Source organism: Saccopteryx leptura, chromosome 7, assembly GCF_036850995.1.
Source record: "Saccopteryx leptura isolate mSacLep1 chromosome 7, mSacLep1_pri_phased_curated, whole genome shotgun sequence".
In the NCBI taxonomy this organism is placed as follows: domain Eukaryota; kingdom Metazoa; phylum Chordata; class Mammalia; order Chiroptera; family Emballonuridae; genus Saccopteryx; species Saccopteryx leptura.
The window spans coordinates 73,128,441-73,144,631 of NC_089509.1; the positions used below are offsets into that span (position 1 = coordinate 73,128,441).

The following is a 16,191-nucleotide window of genomic DNA, read 5'->3' on the forward strand; positions in this document are numbered from 1 at the left end:
ACTCTTTCTCTCTCATTCTTTTAATCCAGAGATGTTACTCCTTCTAAAGTAAGCTTGATTATAGACGGAGAATATTTTGTGTAGTCTGCAGCAGTAAAACACTGTTCTAAACAAGGGAGTGGAGCCGATATAGTTACAGATTTATGTTTATATATAATACCTTCACACTTATCATCTGTAAAAAGTTGGCAAGAGTGAAGTTATTTTAATATGAAGTCAGGGAAGCCACTGCAGAGAAGTGGCATTGCACGCCTTATTCCTTGAATCTTTGGAATGTTGGAACTGGCCAAAATACCCTGTGGATTTGGCCAGAGCTGCATTGTCTTTCAAACGACCATTTAAAAACTAACAGGAATGCAGATATTCTGACTATAGGACTGGTTTTCTAGAATTAGCTCCACTATATATAGCTAAAAATAACTTATTTGTATCTATAGAAATGCCTCCCTTGGTTAATTAGCACCTACAGAAATTCTTTTCTTCTATTTATGTAATTATTTTCCTTCCCTTTCATATAAAAACCCCTTGCTTTCACCCCATAATCAGAACATTATTTGGCTTTATGCCTAAATCAGTATTTTCCAAACAGTTATTCTTTGATCTCAAATAAATGCTTGTTGCCTCACTTTGTCTTTTTATTTTAAGGTTTATATTCAATTTTCCCAGCCGTTAGTGTTTTATCAGTCCTTTTCAAACTTGGTAGCTGTGCCATGCAAGGGATCTATTTTTTAACGTGCTTGGGACTTGTTTGTAGAACTTCTGAGTAGGAAGTATCAAGGGATCTGGAGATCTGACACCAACTTAGATAGGGTGAGAAAAAGTGTCAGGAATTCGGCACCAACTTGAATAACAATGATAAGAAACACGAAGGAATATTCCAAAGAGGGAAGGGCAGGTGCAACATTCCAAGGCTGGCAATATCTTGGAAGTCTGAAGGAATTAAAAAAAGAAAGTGTGCCTAGAACACACGGTTCCAGTGTGGGGAACAGTGGTAGGACCACGCACATTAGAAAGATATTAGTTATTACAGTTCCAAATCTAGCTCATCATCAAAATCACCTGTAGTGCAGGTAAGATAAAACAACATCTTGGTCTGTAACACTATCTACTGGAAGCAAAAGAAATACCTCTAACTGTCAACTTTCTGAATTGTTAAAATCAAAATGTTACCTAAAAGAAAGGTGTTCACTATTTCAAATGTGCAGTGGTGGTGGAAACCAGCAAGCACCATGAACAACCAATGTTACACGGTCACACAGAAAGAAAGTGACAATTCTCTAGAAACTAAACTCAAAGTCATGAAAGACTGTGATCTGAATGACAGAGGATTCGAAATAGCAATCATAAAGAAATCATCAAGCTTCAAGACAACACAGAAAGGCAACTTAATGAGCTCTGGAATAAAATTAATGACAAGAGTATTTTGCCAAAAAATTGAAGTATAAAAAAGAGTCAAATTCTAAAGAACTCAATAAATGAGATAAAGACTGAATGAGAAAGCATTGGAAATAGAGAAGACCATATAAAAGAGAGAATTAGTAAGTGTGAAGATAGAAATCTAGAAATTATTTAGGTGGAAGAGGAGCAGAAACTAAGATTTTTAGAAAGCGAAAGAACTACATAAGAATTACCTGAGTCCATTAGAAAGAACAATGTAAGTATAACAGGCATCCCTTCTCCTTAAAGAAGAGAGGAAAAGGGAACAGAGAACCTATTCAAAAAAATAATGAGAACTTCCCAAACCTAGGGAATGTACTGGACAATTCAAGTACGATAAGTTAATAGAACACCTAATTATCTCAATGCAGAAAGGCATTCTCCAAGACATGTTAAAATTGCCAAAAGTTAAAAAGGAAAGAATTCTCAAGGTAGCCAGGGAAAAAAGACAGTAACCTCAAAAAAAAACCCCATAAAGTTATCATCAGATTTATCAACAGAAACACCACAGGCCAGGAGAGAGTGGAATGATATGTTTAAAATATCCAACAATAGAAACCACTAACCAAGAATATTTCCAGAAAAGTTATTCTTTATATCCGAAGGAGAAATAAAGGCTTTCATAGACAAAAAACTAAGGAAATATGACACCACAAGACCTGCATTGCAAGAAATGTTAAAAGGAGCCATGCTATCTGAAACAAAAAAACAAAAGCATACACTTTTAGTAAAATTATAGATAGAAACAAAAAACCTCAAGAATAGAGTGCTAAATACTAATAACATAAAGGTTCAGGGGGGAAAGCATTAAAAATAACTATAGCTCCTTCAATGTAGTAACAAATGCACAACATAAAAAGAAATCGTTTGTGACAACAAAAAACAAAGTGGAGAGGTAAAGCATGGAATGTATATAGGTAAATGAGGATATGATGATATTAAAAGAAAGAGGGCTATTTTTGTCTAAGACATTTTATACAAACCTAATGTTACAACCACAAACAAAAATTTAGAGCTGAGAAACAAAAAAAAGAGGAGAGGCAGAAGAACATAATAGAATACCACCTAACCAGAATAGCAGTCAGAAAAGAGTAAAGCAGGGCCTGCCAGCTGCATGCGGCCACCTCAGGCCATTTATCTGGCCTCCGCTGCACTTCCGGAAGGGGCACCTCTTTCACTGGTGACCAGTGAGAGGAGCATAGTTCCCATTGAAATACTGGTCAGTTTGTTGATTTAAATTTACTTGTTCTTTATTTTAAATATTGTATTTGTTCCCGTTTTGTTTTTTTACTTTAAAATAAGATATGTGCAGTGTGCATAGGGATTTGTGCATAGTTTTTTTTTATAGTCCGGCCTCCAACAGTCTGAGGGACAGTGAACTGGCCCCCTGTGGAAAAAGTTTGGGGACCCCCTGGGGTAAAGAATCTACTGTAATACACAGAAATCAGGCAAGGCGCTGCCACTGCAGACGCCAGCCTCGCGAGCTCATTTGTGCCTGCTGGTCCCCATTCCTCTTTCGCCAGTGTTGAGTGTCTGAACCTTTAGCTCTTCTGCCTCAATATCTCTCCCAGCTTGCCCTGCCACCCCTCCCAACCCCCTGCGTGTCCGCCCCCCCCCCCAATGCCTCGGGAGCACCTCTCTTCACCACCTAGGGACCCGCTTGGTGCTCCGAACCCCAGCCCACCTTGCGCCCATCCACCACGGCCTCTGCTTGCGGGGGGTTATAACTGCCTCTCATACCCTGAAGGGGTTATTTGGGGGGTGGTTGGAGGCCGTGGTGAGGAGGGGAATTTCCTTCTGAATTCCTCCATTCCTGGGAGGGGGGAGCGGCGTCAGAGGCTACATTTCCAGGTAAGCACTGCACCGACCTTGGGGTGAAGGGGGCCCTTGGGGTGAAGGGGGGCACGGGCAGAGGCGGCCGGGTGGGCCCCGGGCAGCAGTGGAATGGGGGGAAAAAAAGAAAAGAAAACACAGAAATCACAAAAGAAAAAATAAACTGGCAGTATTAAGTCATCATATATCAATAATCACACTAAATATAAATGAACTGAATTCACCAGTCAGAAGGCACAGAGTAGCTGGATGGGTTAAAAAAAAAAAAGACACAACTAAATGCTGCCTTCCTGAGACCCATCTCAGCCCAGAAATAAATCCAAGCATGTATAGTCAATTAATTTAAAGAAAGTAGCCAAGGATATATCTTAGGGAAAGAAGAGTTTCTTCAGTCAGTGGTGTTGGAAAACTGAACAGCAACATAAAAAAGAATGGAACTGGACCACTATTTTATACCCTATACAAAAATCAGCTCTAAAATGGATTAAAGACTTAAATGTAAGACCTGAAACCATATAACTCCTAGAAGAAAACATAGGTGGTAAGCCCCTTAATATGAGTCTTGGTCATAATTTTTTAGCTTTGACACCAAAAGCAAAGGCAACAAAAGCAAAAATAAACAAGTGGGACTACATTATACTGAAAGTTTCTGCACAGTAAGGGAAGCCATCAACAAAATGAAAAGGTAACCTATGAGATTTGAGAAAGTATTTGCAAGTCATATATCTGAATGAGATTAATACCCAAAATATATAAAGAACTCACACAATACAAGAAAAAAAAAACAATTACAAAATGAGCAGAGCATATAAATATTTTTCCAAAGCAGACATACAGATGATCAACAGGTACATGAAAAGGTCCTCAATCTCACGAATCATCAGGAAAATGCAAATCAAAACCACAACGAGAGATCTCACACACCTGTTAGAATGGCTATTATCAAAAAGACAAGAAATAAGAAGTTTTGGTGAGGATGTAGAGAAAAGGGAATCCCTCTGCACTATTGGTGGGATTATAAATTGGTACATCCAGTACAGAAAATATAAATGTGCCTCATAAAAACAAGAACTACATATGATTCAGCAAGTCTACTTCTTGGTGTTACCAGAAAGAAATGAAAACACTACTGCACCCCATGTTTACTGTAGTATTATTTACAATAGATGAGACATGAAAACAAACTAAGTGTCCAACAATGGGTGAGTGGATAAAGAAATTTTTTAATGTTTTTTTTTCTGTTGATTGTGTGAGTTATTTATACATTTTGGGTATTAGTCTCATTCAGATATATGATTTGAAAAAATATATATACATATTTATACACATATATACATATATAACATAAGTATATATAGTGTATATACACACATATATACATATATAAATATATATTGGTATAAAGAATGAAAAAAGAAATAAGACAGAAAAAGAAATACTATATGATCTCACTTATATGCAGAATCTATTTTTTTTTTTTTTTTTGTATTTTTCTGAAGCTGGAAACGGGGAGGCAGTCAGACAGACTCCCCCATGCGCCCGACTGGGATCCACCCGGCACGCCCACCAGGGGGTGATGCTCTGCCCATCTGGGGCATTGCTCTGTTGCAACCAGAACCACTCTAGCACCTGAGGCAGAGGCCATGGAGCCATCCCCAGTGCCCGGGCCATCTTTGCTCCAATGGAGCCTTGGCTGTGGGAGGGGAAGAGAGAGACAGAGAGGAAGGAGAGGAGGGGTGGAGAAGCAGATGGGCGCTTCTCCTGTGTGCACTGGCCAGGAATCGAACCCGGGACTTCCACATGCCAGGCTGACGCTCTACCACTGAGCCAACCGGCCAGGGCCTATATGCAGAATCTAAAAAGAAAAAAAAAAAAGGCAGCTCATAGGTACAGAGAACAGATTGGTGGTTGCCAAAGGTAGGGTTTGGGGATGATCAAAACGGGTAATAGTCAAAAAGTACTACAGACTTTCAGGCCTGACCTGTGGTAGCGCAGTGGATAAAGCGTCCACCTGGAATGCTGAGGTCGCTGGTTCAAAACCCTACACTTGTCTGGTCAAGGCACATATGGACGTTGATGCTTCCTGCTCCTCTCTCCTTTCTCTCTCTCTCTCACTCTCACTTACTCTCCTCTCTAAAATGAAGAAATTAAAAAGTTTAAGAAAAGTATAAACTTTCAGTTGTAAAATATGGGGATGTAATGTACTACATGGTGACTATAGTTAATAATATTGTATATATTTGAAAGTTACTAAGAAAGTAGATCTCTAAAGTTCTCAGAACAAGGAAAAACTAGTAACTGTGTGGTGATGGATGTTAACTAGATTTATTGTGGTGATCATTTTGCAATATATATATATTCCAAGTCATTACGTTATACACCTGAAATACAAGGTTACATGTCAATTATAGTTCAATAAATTTTTAAAAATTCATGGAAATACAGATTAGATGATAAACAATTTAGGTTTTCATGTTAGGATTTGAAGATTTTCCAGGATTCTTAGATCTTGATAGTGTTAAGGAAATGATTTCCCAGATCCTCCACCTTTCTCAGAACTTCCTTCAAGCAGTCCTTGAAGTTTTACCAACTGAAGGCTAATGGACATCAACTCATTCTCTCTAGAAATGTTGTAAAGTTCCATGGCTGTATCCCTAGCCCCTGCCCAGAGAACATTATTTGGGCAACATCCATTCACCAACAGATGCTACACTTCAAGGAACTGTGGTGACTTTTGGCATAGGGACGGGACAGAAAGAAGAAAATAAAACATTACCCAATAAAAAAAAGTGCTCTTTGTTAACATTAGTATATCTGAATACTATTCCTTCAGCCTGCTGATTCTGTCCTAGTCCCCTGTCATTTTACAAAACCTTACTGAACAAAGGGACAATTGGAGAAAGCACAATTTAAAAACTACTTGCATGCAGGTCATGGCCAGTGCCTCAGTGGATAGAGTGTATGAACATTCCAGGTTCGATTCCCAGTCAGGGCACACAGGAGAAGCGACCATCTGCTTCTCCCCTCTTCTTCCGCTTCAATACCTCTTCTCCTCCCGCATCCAGTGGCTCATCTGGTTCAAGCATCAGACCCCTGCACTAAAGAGTGCTGGCTTATCCAGCTTGAGTGTGGGGTCACTGGCTTGAGCATGGGATCATAGATATGACCCCATGGTTGCTGGCTTGAGCCCAGTATCTTACTCTTTTTTTTGTATGTGTACAACCCCCACAGTGTTACAGTCTATAGTAAAATTGGGAACTGAGGTGTATTTGTTTTGTATGTGTGACAAATAGCCACTAAGAGCTGGTGTCTGTCAGGTCCATCACACCATAAAGTTGGTTGCTCCCAAAAGCAATTTATCATGATATGGAAATGGTATATTCAGACAGCATGAGCAGTATCAGTAAGCAAGATGCATGTGCAGAGAGCGTAGATCTCCATGCTATCTACGAAAGTTGGATAATGTTGAATTATTGCCCCTCCTTTGGCTAATACCTATGACCAGCTGATAGGGAAAAAAAACCTAAGTTTGTTTCTGGGTGGGTCAGCTGAGTATGTGGGTGCAAATCGAAAATGGATGGCCAATTACCCTGCAACCTCACTAGGAGTGGCCTTAAAAGACAGTGGTGAGAGAAAATTCTTTGAATGGGTGGAGCTATTGTCTGTGCCTTCACTCATATGTCCTTCCACACCTAACTTACTTATCTGCAATTTTTCAGTTCATCTTTTTCTAGGCCTCTGACCAGCCTGTCGGTTGGTTCATTCACCACAGCCCTTGAGTCTGTCATGTTAATCTCAGGCCATTTCTTCTTCCTCATAAAAAGGATGGTCTTTACTTTTAGAAATCAGGCACTTTTTGTAAAACTTATTTTGTTTAATAAATAACAAACCAAATAACTATTTAACTTCTCCCACACTGAGTCACTAATTCATATTTTCAACTCTTTCTGGGCAAAGCTTGTTCAGAAATTGTCTAGTGGTTGATATTTACTCTCCTTTTGTAATCATGGGTGAAATATTTTGTGTATAGTATATACTATTGCAATAATAAAACTCAAATAATAATTGCAGAATTATCAAGTTTGACCAGTAAAAAAATAGTGTCTGTATTTTTCTTTTAACTGAAAAATAAATTTTACAGCATTATTTTTCCCTACCAGCATCCCAATTGATTGTTCTTTTATAGCTCTTTCTTACATTTTGCTTTCCAAAGCATTTTCTATCCTTTTTTGAATAATTCTTTTAAAAAGAAGAGCACAATATCTATTAGAAGGTAAGTAATATTTGATTAATTGGAAAATTATTTTGCAGTTTCCTTAGCTTTACCTATTGCACACAAAAAAAGGCTGATAAAATCCTGATTGCTGAGAAATATACTGGCTCTCCATTTATATATCAGAAACCAGACCAACTTTCCATTCATTGTTAAAATGCAGTTCTAATTAACTCTTTACTATTTCTGAACTACATTTTAAATTCTATTTCCTTAATTTAAGTAATAACAATTATTTTAATCAGTAAAATCAGATATAAAATTCTAAAAATCATTCATAATTCATAATATCCTGACAATACTCGTCAAGGTTACTAATGCTTTAAGTCTTATAAGGAGTAGTATAATTTCCCTTAAGTATAGTTATTCATAAATAAGTAGGCAAAATGACAACAGAATTATATATGTATATATTTGTTGATGATATGTAGTGTTTTTTACATTCTTTAAATAAAACATTTATGCTCAATATCCAAATATTAAAAAATTCTGATGTTAGTCAAAAACATTTTCATAACTGAACTCCTTCCAGTATTAAAGATAGCTCAGGACTTTTTGTATTTAAAGGGTGAGCTATAGGTCTTCTTGATAAATGATGACATTTTTGTCTTATTTTCCCCATGCCATTATCATACCTCTTAGAGTCTAAGACTTAGACAAACTAAGGTTAGTTGTACCCCAATTGACAATAAGAATTAAACCTTCTGGAAGTAATTGCTTTCCTGTTTTCCTCTCTTATTTTAGTACCAAGAATCTTCTTAAGATTGTGGTTAATATGTTGATAATCTTTGGCCATGTGGCTTTGACCAGTGTGGTATTTTTCAGTGGTACATGGGCTTTCCATTGCAGTGGGATATATAATCTGCTGAGCAATAGAAGGAAAGCATGTTTGAGATAATATTTTTCCAAAGGATCCAGTGGGTAAATCTTTTTTTTTCTTTTTTTTTTCTTTTTTACAGAGACAGAGAGTGAGTCAGAGAGAGGGACAGACAGGGACAGACAGACAGGAACGGAGAGAGATGAGAAGCATCCATCATTAGTTTTTCATTGCGCGTTGCAACACCTTAGTTGTTCATTGATTGCTCTCTCATATGTGCCTTGACCATGGGCCTTCAGCAGACCGAGTAACTCCTTGCTGGAGCCAGTGACCTTGGGCTCAAGCTGGCGGGCTTTTTTTTTTTTTTTTGCTCAAACCAGATGAGCCTGCGCTCAAGCTGGCAACCTTGGGGTCTTGAACCTGGGTCCTCTGCATCCCAGTCCAACGCTCTATCCACTGTGCTACTGTCTGGTCAGGCAAATCTTTTTTTTTTTTTTTTTAATTTTGTTTTTTTTTGTGACAGAGTTAGACAGAGGGACAGATAGGGACAGACAGCCAGGAAGGGAGAGAGATGAGAAGCATCAATTCTTTGTTGTGGTTTCTTAGTTGTTCATTGATTGTTTTTCTCATATGTGCCTTGATTGGGGGGCTACAGCAGACTGAGTGACTCCTTGCTCAAGGGGCTACAGCAGACTGAGTGACTCCTTGCTCAAGCTGGTGAGCCTTGTTCAAACCAGATGAGCCTGTGCTCAAGCTAGTGACCTCAGGGTCTCAAACCTGGGTCTTCCGCGTCCCAGTCTGATACTCTATCCACTGTGCCACCGTCTGGTCAGGCTCCAGTGGGTAAATCTTGAAGATACCTGGGGAAATGTTGGCTAATCTTATATTCATAGATTAATTTTCTTGATTCTGGATCATCTAATTTGATAGAGTTTAGATAATCTATTATTGTTTCTGATAGGTATCTGTGGAACTTTGAAGTGTGTTCAATTTTGCAGAATTACGTTGAGGGATGCTAGGTAATATTCCAAGTCTTTTTTGTTTAAAGACTAATACGGTACCAGGAATAAACAGTCTTGATTCTTCCTGTTTTGACAGATGAGTGATGTCTGTGTTATAAAAAAAGTGATGTCCATGTCTATTCACTGCTTTCTCATTCCAGATTAAAGGATTATATATAATTTGTCCATCAATGGGGCATGAGTTGGACTTGTGGAATAACCAACTGTCGATACATTTCCTATGAAACTTAAAAAAAAGGTTGTATGTTAATCAGGAGTATAAGTATCTTGTTTATAATGTATATTATTTATGTAAAATTTCTTGTTTATTATTGTGGTACTATTGAAAATGAAAGGTAATTATAATTTATCAAGTTTTATGAAAATACTTTAAAGTGGTTCTCTTAAATATGTAATTGGTTATGGGTTATAAGTTTCTTGAAAATAAAATGGTAAAACTATTATAAATGTGGCATAGCTTATAGTATTTTAGGTATATTTTATTTTCATAAATATATGCCTATATTAGGATTTCCATTTTCAACATTAAAGTGGAAAGCTTTCTGTGAATATTATGTATGTAATTTTGTTTAAAACTACTTATTCAAGCCATTGATTTTACTGTTTCTAATTAATGGAAATTATTAAATAATTTTAAAAAGTCATAACTAACTTGAGTTGAAAATTGATCTGATAATAACATATAAAATAAATCACACTCTTGGGAAGAAAAACTATCAGACATTTCATGTAAGGATAACTCCATAGCTATAAATGTTTATTGAAACAATTTCATTTCACTGATTTGTACTTCTTACTCCCTTCATCTTTTCACCTAGTCCCCCAAACTCCAACCTTCTGGCAACCATCAGTCTGTTCTCTGAATCTATGAGTATGTTTCTATATTGGTAGTTACAATATTGTCACAGAAATGTAAAGTAGAGCGTGGAGAATATAGTCAATTGTATTGTAATAACTATGTATGGTGTTAGGTGGGTACTGGAAATATTGAGGGGGAAGACATTTTGTAAAATATATGATTATCTAACCACTGTGCTATACACCTGCAACTAATACAAAGTAATACTGAATGTAAACTGTAACTGAAAAATAAAAAATAAAAAAAAGAAACTTTTTTTTTTCCAGAAAAAACCTGGCTACCAGCTACACAATGATCAAGCAACAATGATCACTGGCTTTGATTCCAGTGAGTTCATTTAAAATAATTAACTATGGCAAATTAAGTATATCTGTTTTACCCAGAGAATCATACACACACACAAAATTAAAAAGTTAGCATTCTATAAGCTTTTTCTTTTTACAGTTAACTAATATAGATAAAAAGAATATAACTTAAATAGCCATTTTATCTTCCCTAGATAGTATATACAGAAATGAGTTCTAATCAACAGGAATCCATTCTGAAGGAGCAAAGCCCCCGTTTCAATAGTCACTACCTGCAGCTCTTTTACACATACTATTCAATTTGAACAACAAAAAAGTGAAAGAAGAGACTTTGTCACTTTATTTGGGAAAACTGGCCCTACAGAGAAAGCCAAAGTAAAATGATGTGACTTCTACTTTGTGAGAACATGGGAGCAGTCTTATATAAATATATTGACCAAGACAAAATGCCTTCAAACAAAGACGATACTGGTAGCCTGGACCCAGCAGCTCACTATACTTTATGATCACTAAGCGAGGCAGTGACTTTACCATGTGTTTTGGTGTGTAAACCTGGCTGCATGAGAATAAGCAGAAACATGAATATTCAACTGTGATTACACATCAGAAACTAATCAATAGCAACCTAATAACCTCCATGTACATAATGCACATATACCCAATGTTTATTTGAACTGAAGATAATAAATCATGTACATTATAAAGTTTAAAAAATCTATTGTATTGATCCTAAACAAGATGGATCCAACTTTAACATCAATTTCACAAAGAACAAAATTTAGTTATTTATGTAAATAAAAATGTAAATGTTCGTTTGTTCAAAATCTTAAATCTCTGAAAGTTCTCCACCAATTGCTTTGAAATTTGGACACATCATTGCATTCAAATATGCACATGGTTTTATGTTTTCATATACCTACTATTATATAGATGTCACACCTGTGACAGGTAAGAACATGTTTTTGAAAAACAGCACCATCTGTTGTATGTAAAAGCAACATGCTATACTAAATATTTTACGATTCCATTTCAACGTTATGGGAGAAATATAAATGGCACATAGCTGAAGATATTTTTCATTGAATATGCAAGGAAAATTCAAATATGAACATGGATTTCACAGCAGAAATCTACAACAAAGCATTGATAATGATTGAAGATTTGTGCTTAGAAATCATGAACAAAGTTCTCAATCAGTTGGGAATACCATCACTGAATTGATCTGCTGCTGCTTTGTTTGATGTAGAATTGCGTGGTGAACAAAATTACAACATGGGTGATCTTTTGTCTTATATGCAATTGTAAAGCCAGTAGCCACGGCCACCATCACAGCCGGCTGGCCTATGCAGGTTTGCATTTGATTCGGACAGATGGTAATGAAATAATAGAGCCAAGAATTGGTGGGCCATTAGCTTTAATCCTAGCTTGCACCTGGTGGGCAAGAAATACACGCAGTGGGAAAACACTTCCTTTTCCATTCAGGGATCCCAAAACCACTGAGTTATCCAAGTTTCCTAGAATCAAAGTTTCTACCTCACCAGCCTTATTCACCTCTGTTCCTCATCTCCTTCTCTCTGCACAAACTCTGCACAAACTGGCTTCTCCTTCAGCAATCTGCCATTTTGGCTGCTTCCCCTATGCTCCACGTGGCCTTTCTCTGCTCTCCTCCAGCATGGGATTCTCCTAGAATGTAACCACTCTTCCTCCTGGAACAACGTGGTCTCTCTTCCTTTTTAAACCTTTTGGCACAAAAGCCCTCCCCCAACACATATTAACATAATCATGCCCATCCCAAGCAGGAAGGGCAACTAATATCACCTGGGCGATGGACTTCCACGTGGGCAGTGCCATCTTTAACAAAGTTAGCATAATATATATATATATATATATATATATATATATATATATATATATATATTTTTTTTTTTTTTTTTTTTTTTTTTTTTTTTGTATTTTTCTTAAGTTGGAAACGGGGAGGCAGTCAGACTCCCGCATGCGCCCGACCGGGATCCACCCGGCATGCCCACCAGGGGGCGATGCTTTGCCCATCTGGGGCGTCACTCTGCCACAATCAGAGCCATTCTAGCACCTGAGGCAGAGTTCATAGAGCCATCCTCAGTGCCCGGGCAAACTTTGCTCCAATGGAGCCTCGGCTGTGAGAGGGGAAGAGAGAGACAGAGAGGAAGGAGAGGAGGAGGGGTGGAGAAGCAGATGGGTGCTTCTCCTGTGTGCCCTGGCCAGGAATCGAACCCGGGACTCCTGCACACCAGGCCAACGCTCTACCACTGAGCCAACCGGCCAGGGTCAGCATAATATATTTTATCTGCCCAACACCAATCAAATATTCCTAAGCTAACTCTTGAGCAAAAAGGCATTTATGATTAAATAATGCAAACTGTCAATAATGGGGTTGGAGAAATCTTCTTAGATGCACCAGGAGGAACTGGTAAAACATTCCTAATTAGATTGATTCTGGCAGCAATTTGATCCCAAAATGACATAGCCTTAGCTCTTGCATCGTCCGGAATAGCAGCGACATTGCTATCAGGTAGAAGAACTCATTCTGCTTTGAAATTGCCATTGAACATGCAATTCATTGAAACTCCCATGTGCAACATTTTCAAAGCATTCGGCATGGGAAAAGTATTGCAGAAATGCAAACTTATTGTTTGGGATGAATGCACAATGGTACACAAACAATCACTCGAGGTTCTTGATCGATCATTGCAAGATCTGCATGGAAACATTAGACCATTTAGGGACGCATTAATATTGCTTGCAGGAGATTTCAGGCAAACATTACCTGTATTTCCTCAATCAACACCAATGGATGAAATAAGTTCTTGCCTGAAATACTCTACTTTGTGGTGACACATAAAGACGTTAAAATTAACTACAAATATGCATATCCAGCCGCAAAACGATGGATTAGCTGAGATATTCTCACATCAATTGCTGGAAATTGGGAACGAAAAGGTGCCGGTTGATCTGACTTCAGGACAAATTTCATTGCCTCATAATGTCTTGAATTTAGTGACGTCAAAAGAAGAATTGGTTGAAAAGTATTTTCCAATATTCTAACCAATTATAAGAATCACGATTGGCTGAGTGAACGAGCTATTCTTGTGGCCAAGAACAAAGACCTCTATGAACTTAACAATATTATTCAGTCTAACATTCAAAGCGAGGCAGTCACATACAAGTTTGTCGACACTGTTGTGGAAGCAGATGAAGCAGTTAATTATCCAACAGAATTTTTGAATTAACTCAATCTGCCAGGGATGCCACCGCACATACTGCAATTAAAAATTGGTGTGCCAATTATGTTGCAAAATATCAACCAGCCAAAGCTTTGCAACGGCACGTGGCTTGCAGTAAAAAAATTAATGAGCCATGTCATAGAAGCAACAATCTTGACAGGACCTTTCAAAGGTGAAGATGTCCTCATTCCTCACATTCCTATGATTCCAATGCATATGCCATTTCAATTTAAGAGATTGCAATTCCCAATTTGATTGGCGTTTGCAATCACAATCAACAAAGCTCAGGGCCAATCTTTAGAATTGTGCGGTTTAGATCTAGACAGGGATTGCTTCTCACATGAACAATTATAGGTTGCATGCTCTACAGTTGGCAAACCAGACAATCTCTATGTCTGCACAGACAATGGAACAACAAAAAATATTGTATACCCACAAGCATTGTGAAATTAAACATATTAGAAACGTGTGCTTTCTCTTTTCTTTTCCATTTAACCAGACTGAGCCACAGCAATGCGTGGCCAGGTACAGCTAGTTTCAAATAAAAATACTAATCTGAAATTTTTTGATTTGTGCTTTTTAATGTGAATGAAACCAAAACAGAATTTTGATGAGAACTATATACTCAAATTATTTAGTCTGAGCCAACACTTAAGCTTTTTTAATTTTAATTTTATGTTTTTAGAAAAATACCACCCAATTTACTCTGCCACCTGGTAGGAAGTAAGGTGCATGTTGGGCAGATAAAATATATTATGCTCACTTTATTAAAGATGGCGTTGCCCACGTGGAAGCCCATCGCCCAGGTGATTGCTTGAAATGGGCATGATTATGTTAATATGTGTTGGGGAGGGCTTTCGTGCCAAAAGGTTTTAAAAGGAAGAGAGATCATGTTGTTCTGGGAGAAGAGTGATTGCGTTCTAGGAGGAGGGCAGAGAGCAGGGAGGAGAGCAGAGTAAGGCCACGTGGAGGAGAGGAGAGGCAGCCAAGATGGAGGAATGCTGAAGAAGCCAGTTTGTGCAGAGTTTGTGCAGAGAGAAGGAGATGGGGAACAGAGGTAAATAAGGTTAGTGAGCTAGAAACCTTTGATTCTAGGAAACTCGAATAAGTCAGTGACTTTGTGAGCACTGAATGGATGGGTTTTGGAGCCCAGTGTGTGTTTTCACTTGCCTGCCGGCTGCAAGCTAGGATAAAGCTAGTGGCCCACCAGTTTTTGGCTTCGTTGTTTTATTACCGTCTGTCTGAATCTAATGCAAACCTGCACTGGCCAGGCGGCTGTGATGGTGGCTGTGGCTACTGGCTTTACAGTGCACAACAAATCTCATGAAATATTCCAGTCCACTATGATAAATTGTACATCATAATCTATGAGGAAACTCATTTTCCTTTGGGGTATCTGCTTACTACTTCAGTATTGTTAGATCATGTTTATGTGATTCTAAAATGCCATGCCTATTTTCATATCCAAAGTAATTACCAACATAACTGAGATCATACAGTGTAAATTAACTGCCATTTGATGCTTTGAACAACTGATAAAACAGATAAAACAAATATCAAAAAATAAAAGCTTGGTTAAGAAGTTAGAAACATTCCTATTATTCAAAAGCCATGTAGAACAAGCCTCAAGAATATTCTTTTTTTTTTTAAATTAATTAATTTATTTTTTTAGAGAGGAGAGGGAGAGACACAGAGAGAGAGAGAGAGAGAGAGAGAGAGAGAAGAGACAGAGAGAGAGAAGGTGGGAGGAGCTGGAAGCATCAACTCCCATATGTACCTTAACCAGGCAAGCCCAGGGTTTTGAACCAGCGACCTCAGCATTTCCAGGTCGACGCTTTATCCACTGCGCCACCACAGGTCAGGCAAGAGAATATTCTTTAGAAAAGTTTATACTTCTCATTATTCTGCAGATTAATTTTAATCCTTGTACAGAAACTGTTTTTACTAAAGTCACCTAATTGTCAACTAAAAAGAAACCTGTATATTTCAATTATTTTAGGTTAACTACTCTTTAGTGAAACTCTCTTTTTATTATACTTTCTCTGTCTAGAATGTCTTTCTACCTCTAATGTTTTCTGCATCTCTTCCCCAAATCTCCTAAATCCTTAGTTACACAATTTATCATTCTAATAGGTTAAAGTGTAATATGTAGCCAGGGCCAAGGGGAAAGGAGAGAGAGAATCTTGGTATAGGATCATTTAATACCTAAGGCATAAAATGCTTACGAGTTGTGGTATCCAAAGTATGTGCAGTGCTTACAGGACATGGGCTAAATATCCACTGGATTGGAGATATACAATGTGTTCGTAAAGTCATGGTGCACTTTTGACCGGTCACAGGAAAGCAACAATAGACGATAGAAATGTGAAATCTGCACCAAATAAA

At 37.8% G+C, this 16,191-nt stretch overlaps 1 protein-coding gene across 1 annotated transcript in view; it reads right to left on the bottom strand.

The window, feature by feature from the left end:
* Positions 1 to 8,054: 8,054 nt before the first annotated feature.
* ZSWIM2 (zinc finger SWIM-type containing 2) overlaps positions 8,055 to 16,191 on the bottom strand; it is a 42,094-nt gene continuing 33,957 nt past the window's right edge. The window contains 6 exon segments of the mRNA XM_066346499.1: positions 8,055 to 8,186; positions 8,189 to 8,258; positions 8,260 to 8,470; positions 9,183 to 9,314; positions 9,317 to 9,608; positions 10,943 to 11,103. Of these exon segments, the coding sequence (XP_066202596.1) occupies positions 8,055 to 8,186; positions 8,189 to 8,258; positions 8,260 to 8,470; positions 9,183 to 9,314; positions 9,317 to 9,608; positions 10,943 to 11,103 (998 nt within the window).